This window comes from Paramisgurnus dabryanus, chromosome 2, assembly GCF_030506205.2.
Source record: "Paramisgurnus dabryanus chromosome 2, PD_genome_1.1, whole genome shotgun sequence".
Classification (NCBI taxonomy): domain Eukaryota; kingdom Metazoa; phylum Chordata; class Actinopteri; order Cypriniformes; family Cobitidae; genus Paramisgurnus; species Paramisgurnus dabryanus.
Genome location: NC_133338.1, coordinates 19,571,515 through 19,584,638, shown reverse-complemented (window position 1 = coordinate 19,584,638; position 13,124 = coordinate 19,571,515). Strand labels below are relative to the sequence as shown.

General features: G+C 37.6%; 1 protein-coding gene across 3 annotated transcripts in view; it reads left to right on the top strand.

Moving 5' to 3' along the window:
- The window catches only part of kirrel1a (kirre like nephrin family adhesion molecule 1a), a 30,165-nt gene that overhangs the window by 989 nt on the left and 16,052 nt on the right, over positions 1-13,124 (top strand). For all 3 annotated transcript variants that reach the window (XM_065275429.2, XM_065275427.2, XM_065275428.1), the window contains exon 2: positions 12,898-13,047. In XM_065275429.2, the coding sequence (XP_065131501.1) occupies positions 12,898-13,047 (150 nt within the window). The remainder of the gene's footprint in view (positions 1-12,897; positions 13,048-13,124) is intronic.

The window sequence follows — 13,124 nt, the reverse complement described above, 5'->3', positions numbered from 1 at the left end:
CTACCGTCACACACACTCTTCATGTGTGCATGTGTAAATGAGTCAGAAAAAAAAGAGAGCAGGTATAGACCACTCCATCATAGGTTAGAGGGGGCGTGTTTTGGTCCCAGTAAGGTATGGCAGATGATGTAACCAGTATAATAATGTGGTAAATCGATGTGCGTAGTAACTTAAATTCCAGAAAACTGTAACATGCATATTCATTGAGGAAAACCTATCGAAACAGGTTGAAGTGTCATCCAGTCAGATGCTTTAAACGTCAGCATGCGACAAACTCCAAGCTGAATTTTTTCTTCCTGCAATGTTTATAAAACGAATATTGGGCAATAAACAATGACAATGAACACGTATGATCAATTCATTTATTTAATATAAAAGTTCTACCTTTCAAGTTACTGCTAAAGTGCATCACACACATGTACAAGTAACAGTACATGTGTGTGATGGCCAGAACACATTAAGTTTTGACTGCATTGGTTTTGTTTGTACAGCTGTACAGTAATGCACATGCACTGATGTCATTTGTAATGATTTATTATTAAGTCTTAAGGTGGAACGAATTAAGGTATCAGTGGTGATGATTACAAACTGTATGGACATACAACACCTCTAATCATATATCAACATGACTGACATGTAAATTGGCCCTTCATATGCCCTTAACTCTAATGGTCTAATAAGTCCATTTCTCCAATGACTTTTACTGAGGTTAACAGAGGCAGTTGGTATTTTGGTGAACAATGCCCCCATTGTTCTTATAATAGCTGTTCAATGTGGTGCTGTATGTAGCAATGTATATAATACAGCACAGGTCATCTTTAAGCACCCAAAGTAAACTGCATAAGAGAAAGCACTAACTACTGTATACACACTACTTACTTTTATAATATTTTTGATTATTTAACTATAATGAGGAAAGCTGTAGTTTTGATTTAAGCACATGGCTGATGCTTTTATCTAAAAGTGACCTACAGAGCATATGGATGTTTTTTTTAATATGTGTATTGTCTGGACATCAAACCTATGACGTTATCTTTACTAGCTGAGCTACAGTTAAGGGCTTTTTAGGGGTTCGATAATTGGCATTTTTAGTGCTTGCTTGAAAAATCTTTGTATAAATTTTAATGAAATACAGCAGCCAAAGGTCTCTTAAAGCGATAGTTCATTCAAAAATGGATAAAAAAATTTGCCCTCATTTACTTACTCTCATGTTGTTACAAACCCGTATAAATGTCTTTGTTTTGATTAACACAAAATGAAATATTTTGAGGAATGTTTGTAACCAAACCAATCACTGACTTCAATAGTAGTCAATGGGGCTTCTGATCGGTTTGGTTACAAACATTCCTCAAATATTTTCCTTTTCATAAGAACAAAGAAATGTATACATGTTTGAGAGCGAGTAAATGATTCATTTTTAGGTGAACTTTCCCTTTAAGGCAGTCCTATACTGACTATAACACTAATGTAAAGGCATGTAATGTATTTATTAACCCTTATGATGTTTTGTTTTAATTTTTTGTCAAGCACTCTGCTGTCATATTGTCATACCTTATTGTTATGTAAGATTTGATGTTGTGTTTATAGGGCATTGGCTTAATACAGGTTTTATATTTATCTTTGTCCCCTTTTGTCGTTGAAAAATCTATACAGCATCATGTGCATTTCTGCAGTGCCAGCATAATTTCCTATTGTATCAACAGGACAGAGAATGTTAAATAGCTTCTTCCTAAAATAAAAAGGTTTAAAGCTTTTATGCATTGCCTTGTAAAATGTTTGTTAACAGTTAATTACTCATTCTTTCTGAGTTGCATCTCTATATTTAAACTCACCTGGACCATCCAATTAAAGTCATCGCATGTAAACCCAGGAGCAGGTTTGGATACCTGTGAAATTGAGTATCCTCTTCTCCACACGCATTTCGTGCCGTGTAATTAGTAATGTGTATTAAAAAGCAGTGATTCCGTTCCTGTATGATATCTTATACAGTATCCCATTTTTCACAGTTATGATAGGACAGTCTGGTGTTGTTTTGTGGGCTTTATTGTGTTTATCTTTTTGGTATAGATATGTATTCCATTCTAATGAACTAGTGCATGTGATGTAGTAATGGGTGTGTGGAGGTAAGACTGTAAGAAATAGTAGAACTGGTGACAGGTGGGTGAAATCGAGGGACTGAACTGACAAAGATTTGAGGTTTTTGTTGTTGTTGTAGGGGGTGGATGGCTGAGGGAACTGGGGGGTGGTTTAGGCCAGAGGGAGAGAAAACCATTATTACTCATGCCTGACTGCTTTCATAGAAGAGGCCACTTGCACCCTCTCCTTTGCTCTCCGACTCATTCTCTGTCTTCCAATGAATATGGGGGGAAAAGTTCAAAGGCCTGGCTTAAACAAGAATCTTTGAACCCCCGCCTCTCCCCCTTTTAGGGGCTCCCACATCCTAGCCCACTGAAATAGTTTTGAACATGCCATGTCCCCTTATAATGAATAGCCCATCGTTCATTCACGTGTGTGTTGTCAGCGTTAGCCTTTACTTTCTTGTATAACATTTGTCTCTGGTCCTGCATTGCTCATCTCCTGCTTCCCCGAAATGGTTTTGTCGAGGGGCCCCTCATTTTGCTTTTCATTCTTTTGTCAGTCTTCTCGTTTTTCCCTGCTCCCTCTTTCCATCCCCCAGTTCGTTTTCCCCCTTCCTTCTCTCTAATAAGTTCCAGATGTGTTTCTTACATTCCTGTAGTCAGAGGAGGGGGAGGGCTTACAGAACGAGAGAGGGAAATGGGGATCGAGAAGAAACGAGAAAATGAGAGACAGAAGGAGATAGAGAGAGAGATGGAGAAGCACATGAATTAAAAGAGAGCACATGATAAAGAGGCACTCTGTACTTTAGACACTGATGAGATTCTCCTCTCGATGTGTGTATGTGTGTGTGTGTGCGTCTGTGCTTGTGTGTATGTGTGTGTGGAGTTTTTCAGACACCCCTTCCACAGTTCCCCCTCCCCCAATGCAATGGAATGTGGTTGATGATGATGGTGATGTCATTTCTCATTCTCTGAAGTTTTCCAATCGGGGAGGGCTGATCGGCAGAATCGACCAATCAGGAGGCCTGAAATAAAATCACAGCGTGACATTCTGCAATAAAAGCATTATTACTGGTCAACTAGTTGGGTTGTATACCAAAGCGTAGAGAGATGTTAAACCGTCAAACCATTAAACAGCTGTTTGCCATTAAACAGATGCTGGCATAATAGAAAGATGCATTTTTAAACTGCCTCGGGCTATACATTAAGCAAGTGAGGCCTAGCACATATCAGACAATAATGACTTTTGGTTTGTTACTCATACTCGGGCGACATACTTTCCAGCATTGCTCATCTTTGAAAGAATGATACTAACAGTCAAGCAGGGACTTTCTGTACTTTAACAATGAATGTGTGTGTGTCAGAAATGGCAGAATAAATAAATACATTTTATTCTGTGTTATCTGGCAACACGTTTAATGTCAGATTGTGTACCTTGATTTTCAAATCATACACCCACACACAAAGAGCACATCTGGCATTCCCAGCGTTTCCCAGTATTTATTTGGAAAGCTAAATATTTAGTGCATTGATAGGACGGATGTCTGTGTGGTATTAGCTAATACTTCATGCCTTGGCCCATTTGAAGTGGACAGTCGGTCCAAGCATTAGCATAGCACTCCACCGATGACCCTTGAGGTTGCCATGGTCACTGTATGTAATATTATGTCAATGTTCCCACGGTAGCCATGGCAACAATAGCTGCAACAGCAGTTTACGCAAATAAAGAATGTTAAATCAAGTATGCAAATGCTGCCGAAAAACATGCCGGCGAGAGGTGCGTGAGCACGGGAACGAAATGGGGGAAGAGGAGCGACCGGCAAGAAATTATATTCCTTCCCTCCTATTTCAAATAGAACCGTTTCTATAGCAACAGTGGGCTGCAGATAGAGGGACAATGAGAAAGGAAAAAGGGATAGCGGGGTAGAGAGAGGGACAGAGAGAGAGAGGTGTGAAGACGGGGATGAGGAAAGATGACAGAATGAAAAATACATGGAAAGATGCTTCTGCATCTTTGTCTCAGGCATGCAAGGGTGAATTAAGACAAAGAAAGATGATAGAGGGAAAACGCTGAACCATGCTGCAGACCAATTTAGGACAAAAGATGTCGAAACTGTACAAAACAAAGCAGTAGCTACAGTAGTAATAGTAAAAGGGCGTGTTTGAATGATCGAGTAGGCCTACGTCAAGGTGTTTGATCGTTTACACCTATTTAGCCTAAGCAAACTGCATATGTATGCATACACAAACATTCTCGGCGCACAGAGCAAATAAGCAGAAAAAAAACTTTGGTAATAGTTTTTTGCATACGTCAGCTGTTGCTATGGTGACGTAACACATTGCGCCAGTGAAAGTGCCCGATTGGTGGAGACCCAGAGAGCAAAGGATGAATAAAGGAGACATCCAGAGAGAAATGACAAAATGGGACAGATTTTTAAAGAGGATTGACGTAATGATTTTGGCAGGATTAAAAGTATGATGGTAATTCATCAATGACATGACAGGAAGTTAGCAGTGTCTTAAAAAAGAAATGGCCAGCAGAACCGCATGGCATTAAGAGGAGGATGAAACTGCATGTGTGTTTGCTGCTTAGGTGTAAATACTGCAGGTTATTGCTTGTTGCTTCAGCAGGCACCTTGACCGCAAACAGGTGACGTATTCCTTGTCCAGACATACTCCTTTGTTGTCTGAGTGAGGCTAGCGCATGAAGTCACACAAGAGTCTGTCATCAGTTCAGCCCCTTTCTGTTACTGTATCAGTCATGATTTTATAAGTATGTTGTATTTAGGAGATTTTTTTAATCAGAGCTACTATGGAAAATAATGAATGTCTTTAATTCTTGTTTGTGGAACAGCGTAAGGACCGGATGTTTGTTTGAATTGTAGAAGGAAAGCAATACAATCAGTAAAATATTAGAGGAAAATGCTGTTTCCAGATCCAAAGGAATGTGAAACAAATAATATTCGAATTGTATAGCTTTGAGGTGTAGATAAGGGTTTATTGTCTTTATCAAATCCCAATTTCTTTAAAAAGAGCTTTCTTTGAATGTGTAATCCACCAAGTTCTCCCTGGTTATTAAAATGTGGGCGGGGCTTAACCATTTTATCTCTATTTATGAAGGGATATATCATGTTTAAAATGACATCATCATCATCTCATTCTTTGTTGCGTATTTACATATTTATTTTGTCACTACATCTACCAAAGGCATTTCCTTAGATCGAATTAGCCCTGAAGTGAAAATACAAATAAATCTACTCAGCGTTTACTTAATGAAAGGCTACTCTTTCAGGTTAGCCAAGTGGTTTGTTTCCTGACACGAGTGTGGTATGTAAGTGTGGTCAGAGCGTGTGTGTGTGTGACCACATCTTTGTGCGGTCAGGACGCTGGCAGTGTGGCACGGACTACCGCTGGTACCCAGGGATCAGTGACTCTAGAAAATCAGGACACTCTAAAATTGTCACTGCAGCATAACCCACATAATGAAAACTATACAATCCCCCCTCCTCTCTGATTAGCTCTCTCTCCCAGCCATGTCTCTGTATTTGTGTCTGTCCTCATGTCCCCGTCTCGCTCTTCCTCTATCTTTTCCTTTCTCTTGCTCGTTCTGTCTCTCTCTATAAATTCTGTCACCTTGTGTTTGACTACCAGAGTCACAAATAAGCGCGTATACAGTACTGCGAGCAATGTATAATATTGAGACAGACATGAATTTCATATTGCAATTACATCACGAAACATTTAACGCAGTGCTTTGTCTTTGAGAATCAAACAAGAGGAAATTTAACAGATCATATGTCGTTTTATACAACAATTGTGAAATGCAAACTGTAATTTTACCATAGATATGTATTCATCGATACGTCATTCGATCGCTTCATATATCTATACGTGTTTGCAATTTTGGTATGGACCACTTGCAGTCGTTGCAGGACTCACCGTTTTTCAGGATATCACGACATTGTGCATCCTCTGGTTCAATTAAACATACTGTAACAGCCTAGGTCCCACTTAATGTCATTCCAAAGAGCCATTAGTTTCAAACTGAGGTGGTGGGTATATGAAGTCTATGGTTGTAACTACTGTATGGTAACAATAAAATACTGAAAAAAATCCCCTTAATGTCCAAAATCACTGAAATTACAGGGATTTTACACATGAAACAAAAACTGGTACATTACAAAACTAATAGATCTGTGGATTTTAGTTTTTTTCAGTTGACGCTTGATCTTTTATTTTGACCCTCTTTGGTTTAGCCAACCGATCCATTTTTACGTTATTAAAACAGAAAGGCAAGAACTGATATCACAGTTTCGCAAGTGCATTAAAAATCTACTTAAATAAGTGACGATTGTATAAACACTTGCCTAGTTTAGGTCATCTTTTGGCGGACCACTAGTGGTCCACACTTTGAGAATTACTGGTCTACAACATTTGATAAAACATGAGTTTAACTACGGATACGGACACACATTCAGCTGGAGTGTTCACGGACCGTAGTGGGTTGTCAGATGTGTGAAACAAAACCAACACAATGGCCAACTAAATCTAGCTCACACTGTAAAAAAATTGTACTTCACTTGGTTGTCTTAAAATTTTGTTAATTCAACTTATAAAAAATTTGTTAACTCAAAAAAGTTGTGTAAAATTTGATGTGTCAACTAATATTTATTAAGTTGAATTAACTCAAAATGTTAAGGCAACCAGGTAACTTACTTTTGAAGTTGAACCACCTTTTTATTTTTTTCAGTGCAATGACCCTAGCCCATTTATTTTGCTAAATAAAATAATCTTACCTTAAAGGAACACACCAACTTTTGGGAACTTGAGCTTTTTCACCGTATCCCCCAGAGTTAAGGGCTCGTTATAATCGTGGGTAGGTCCTACGGCGTAGCAGCGACGGCGTAGGTTCCGCATCGGTTTTCATTTATACTTTTGCGTCGTCGTCCACGTCGACGTGCAAACACACGCGCGACCGCTGGTGGGCCGCGTGTAACCACAGTAGCAGCGCGATCGTCAGAGAAGAAGAAGCTTGGCAAGTTAACCCACAAACGAAGAAGAAACAGCAACTTCTTGTGTATAATTTGAGAAGACCAGCAATGATGGAAGTAAATAAACAGCGACTTTTGATGCAGTTTGAGTTAAATGACTCCTCAACTTTGCTCTTCTTTGTTTTCACCGTCACAAACGGAAGTACCTGTGACGCAGTTTTTTTACCTGACGGGAGGGGTTCTGGTGGACCAATCACAGCGCTTGCGGTCCGCGTAGATCTGACGCGCTGTTAAAATTTTTGCGAGGTGCGCGTCAGGCTACGCAGACTAGCTACGCACAGGCTACGGATAGCCTACGTACGCACGACTATAAATCGCCCTTTAGATAAGTCCATATACCCTTTTCAACTCAGTGCGTCCCGTAACTCTGTACAAATAGAAAAAATTGTGGCATTATTTTGTCACTTATTGGGAGCAGTATGCTAGCTGGAACCATTTACTTCCAGTCTTTATGCTAAGCTAGGCTAGCGGTGGGTGTGTCAGACAGTTACGGCACACACAGAGATGAAAAAGGTATGTATGCACTTATCTAACTCTGGGGGATAAAAACGTCACCATTTTTAAAGAGATCATTGCAGTTCCCATATGGCTGTATCTATCTATCTAGCTATTGTGAAATTAATTTGTGTGGGGTTTTTCAGCCCAACTAAAATATATTCGTCAGGCTGAAAAAACAAACAAATTCATAATAAAAAACCTAATTCATTCCACGAACTTTCCGCTGGTCTGTGTCAGGATGCAGGAGAGTTCAGTAATTTCAATAATTTCAACAATTATAAAATAAAAATATAAAAATGAGATGTTGAGACTAGTGTTTAACTAAAGATGTTCTAAGATTTAGTATGGTATGTATTTGTCCCAGGTCAGCAGCTTAAACACTGATAAATAAATTGAAATATGGATACAAGATATATTTAACTATCTGCATTTCCCTGTAAATTTGATATCTGGTTCTTTAAGTGCATAGCAACTTACACAACTTTCATCATTAATTACAGTACATATATATTGGCTATCTTAAACAAGATACTGTTAACTAGGGTTGTTATTTAGGTGGCCTCCATTTCTTTACATTATTAGAAAAAATACTATTGCTTGGTGTTTCATATACAGTGAACAAACAAACAGATTGTCTTTCATTTACATTACTCATTTGCTTTCCACAGTATAAAATCATAAACATACTGATGCTTTACAAGACTGTACAGTCGGCCACATTGATGGATTGATGTTCCATCATTTTCCTGTGATGTAATACTGCTAATGGATAGACATGGATTTTAATGAATGCCAAGCAAGCCCTATTATACAGCATCAACAATAACCACATTTTTACACCACTGTGATGCTTGAGTGTTTGATGGATGGCTGCCAGGGGTTGCTTAGGTCTTCTGAGCCCTTGTTAGCCTGGGCGATAGGATGTTCTGGGTGGATGCTTGCTAGGTCATTTCTAGGATGTCTTTATTATAACTGATATAATCTCACTTCAGTATAGTTTTCTAGTTCCCCTGCATCAGAAGGCTTCTACATCATTAAACATAAAGGTACATGAAGCCATAGACTGGTCCCACAAATAAATACCTTGAATATTTGAAGAACCTTTGTGTTTCATAAAGGTCCTTTGTGGTGAAAAAGGTTATTTAGATTACAAAAACATACTACACTGTAAAAAAATGCAGCATTTTGTCAAATTAACATGTTACTTTACAGGGGTCATATTATGAGATTTTTAAGATGTAAAATAAGTATTGGTGTCCCCATATGTGAAATTTTTGCTCAAAATACTCCACAGAAAATTTATTATAACATGTTAAAATTACCACTTTGTAGGCCTGAGCAAAAATGTGCCGTTTTTTGGGTGTGTCCTTTAAAATGCAAATGAGCAATCGCAATTATGGTGGTTTGTTGCAATTTAAACTCAATTGTGCTGCCATTTATTTTCTCTCTCTCTTTCTCTCTGCACTAAATGGCAGTGCCGTGGTTGGATAGTGCATATTAAGGGGTGGTATTATTGTAATTGGCCTTGCTACCTCACAAAACAGGCGAAATCTGAACGATAAAGTTTTTCACATGCTTGCACAGAATGGCTTACCCAAACAAAGTTACTGGGTTGTTCTTTTTCAAGTTTTCTAGGTCGATAGAAGCAATGGGGACCCAATTATAACACTTAAACATGGAAAAGTCAGATTTTTACACTATGACCCTTTAACTTCAAAAATGAAGTAAAACATTTCAACTTGTTTTTATAACTTATGTCAACTTATTGCAGGTAAAAGTTGAGTCGGTTGAGTTGTCTTGCAAAACCAAGTTGTGTTAACTTCAATGCTGCATTATTTTTTACAGTGCATGGCACCCTTTAAGAACCTTTTTTTTAAGAGTGTACTACCGTACTACTACTCGGTATGTCTAAAATCTTGAAAACGTGACAATGCAAATATGGCATATGTAGTTAGTGCAGAATATACTGTATGCATACTGCATCCACAAGTACTAGAATGTACTGATTTAAACAAATAATGAAAATCTGACTTTTTCCATGATTATAAATGGGTCCGCAGTCAGTGCTTCTATCAATCTTCAAAATTTGAAAAAGTACAACATAGTAACTTTGGTAAACGATTCTCTGCAAGCATGTGAAAAATAGGTCATTGAAATTTGGCTCCCCTTGTGATGTCAGAAGGGGATAATACCAGCTCAAACTGATTTTGCCAAGTGAGAGATGTCCTCAGGGCAACATGTTGTGTTGACCCAAGGACAACATTTTTCTAGATAAAACCTAAACCCACCCCAAACCCCAACCCTAACAAACCCTAAAATCAGAGGGACATGATAAGTGAAAAACAATGGTCTAGAAACAGCTATTCCTGGTTGTAATCTTAAACTTAAAACAAACTGTAAACTTATTTCTGAAATCTGATTGGTTGATTAAACATAATGTTGCCCTGAGGACATCAACCACTTGGCAAAATCAGGAGAGCCCCCTTAATCTGCACTATCCAGTGTTTTTAGCTAAAACATGTACTCTGGTGACACCAAAGATTTATTTGACATCGTAAAAAAAGTCTTGTGAAATGTCCCCTTTAACAGGAAAGAAGTACTTAATTTAATTTAGTACGTACTGTCAGAGTATGCGATTTGGGATAACACATTTGTTCAAGCACAACAGGCAGGCAAACATAGATAGTCTGAGACAAAGCGTCACATATTAAGTGCTATATGTTTTCCATGGTCATTAGAGGATTTGTTTGCTCTTGTTTGAGTACATTAAACCTCACCCAAAGTGATCACAGATATTTCACTAAAAGGGTTGGGGGTAGGGTCAAGGGGGGAAGAGCGGGCATATGCCAGTTGTTAAGAAACTGAGAGAGATTGGGACCTACAGAGGAACGCTGGAGGGACGAGACAAGAGCGAGAGAAAGAGAACAAGAGAAGGCCAGAGGGCTGATATTTAATGTGATATATGGAATGTGACAGCCCGTCTCCGAACCCCCTCCAACCAGAGAGGAAGACCACAGAAATAGAAGACAGGGCAGGGGAGAGCAAGAAAAACGCGAAAGAAAACTGGAAGAAAATGACAAAAACCTATCACAAGCGATGGCTGTTGTTTATATTGCCCCAACGCTGTGCTAAATGACAGCGTTAACAGGGAATCACATTTTATTGAGAAGTTAAAACAGAGAAGAAAGAAAGAACAAGAATCGAGGTAGCAAATGGCTTCTCTGCAGATTTGAAAGAAAGAAAGAAGCATTGATCGAAGAAAAGAAGAATGCAGAGAAAATATGAGTTGCCTTTACTTAATTTACAACATTCTTGATTTCAGTCCAATTAAAGATACGCAGGCCAGGCCTTGAATGAAAGCTTTCATTGTAAGTCTGTTCTACAAGTTGGAGACTCATGCTTGTCTGTAGTATCAAATGTCCTCCTGTGTCAGAGAAAACGAGTGGATACCATGTTTTTCGGGTGAAGACATGTGCATTTTGTTATCGAGGGACGAGTTCCATCTTTCACAAAACCTCACTCACTCGAAACTGATCATAATAGTGAAAATGCTGAGTAGATGTATTAGTGTCGTATCATTAACTGCTGCTGTTTACATTTAATGTCATTAACTTTTCTCACAATTAAGATGTTCATTTTGAACTTGTATACCATTTATTTTGGGCATGTAATTACACCAGACACTTCTGAAAAAACATGGATACGTTCATTAATGACAATCTTCAACAAGGTATATCTATAACTTTTAAAAACATAGTTCTTATTTATCTGAGTCTACAAATAAAACTCGCTTTGCTTTATCTTAAAGGAAAACACACCTGTTTTTTAATATTTTACTACACTGTAAAAAAACTTTGCTGCCTTAAAAATTTTTGTTGAATCAACTCAGATTTACAAGTCATGTCAACAGAAATTAGTTGTCACAACTTATAAAATATAGTTGAGAAAAGTCAACTTAAATTTACAAGTTATAACAACTCACCTGTAGTTATAACAACTCATCTATAGTCAAGATAAATAATAGTAAGTTGAAATGACTTGTAAATCCGAGTTGATTCAACAAAAAATTTTAAGGCAGCAAAGTATTTTTAACAGTGTATGTTCTTACCTCAATTTAAATGAATAAATACATACATATCATTTTTTTAATGCATGCACTTAGTCTTTATTCAGTGCGTTGTGAATCTGTTCATTCCTTAGGATCCAAACATGGATAAATTTAGATGCCACCAAACACGTCCATGTTTTCCCTATTTAACTCTTACATAAGTAGTTACACGAGTAAGTATGGTGGTACAAAATAAAACGTGACGATTTTTTAAGCGGATACAAAATGATAACTGTATGTTATGGCGGAGGGGCAGTTGCGGCACTTCGACATCGGCGCGCAGTAGCATCTTCACTCCTGACTACTCCCCCTTTCGAAGGATCCTAAGGAATGAATGGGGCTACGCTAAATGCTAACACATTCACGACGCGTTGTACAAAGATTAAGTGTACACATTGAAAAAAGATACATACTAAAATATTGAAAAACGGGGGTGTATTCCTTTAAGATAAAGGAAAGCGAGTTCTATTTGTAGACTCGGATAAATAAGAGAATAAATATTGAAAAATGGTGGTGTTTTCCTTTTAACATCATTTACTTTCTTTGCTAATTTTATGTACACAACTGTAAGTTCACCAAAACCACCATGTATTCCTATAGGAATTTAACATGTATCTTAATACTTTTGAATCCTCATTGATCAAAAGAGCAAGAAAAACGAATTTTTGTATTATTATTTATATATTTTAACTGATATACTTAATGTATATTTTTTCTTCTCTTTTATTTTTCTTATTTTTCTTTTTTAGTTTTTTCCCCATTACTTTTCTTTAAGCTATTAACAAATAATTGTTAATTATTTATTTCTATGTACATTGATAAGTCACGGTTTGACATACAGATGTTACATTTTATGTAATGTATATAATGACAGTATTGTGACCATGTCATTTTTGTACTCAATGTGTTTCTTCAATAAAATAAAGACGGATATCTGACTTTTTATACATCGAATAAATATGTTAATAAATATGTTTGAACATATAAAAAAAACTTTTCTCACAATTTGTTCAGGTGTTGTTTATCATAAAATTAGCCCTCCATGTCATTACAAATGAATTTTTAATATGAACCTTTTCTGCATAAAATATATCCAGAAAACTGTGTGGTGTATCACATTGTTTCGCTTCTATTAACATTTACAATCTATTTATTGTTTCAGTGCGGACAGCACGGTTCTCTCAGGAGCCTGCCGACCAGTCAGTGGTTTTGGGCCAAAGGGTGGTCCTATCCTGCGTGGTCTTTAACTATTCGGGCATTGTGCAGTGGACCAAGGATGGACTGGCCTTAGGCATCGGAGAAGACCTTCGGGGTCAGTGACAACATCTTTATTTCTTTCTTTTTTCTTTCATTCATATTTTCTTTATTTTCTAGCTTATCTGTAACACT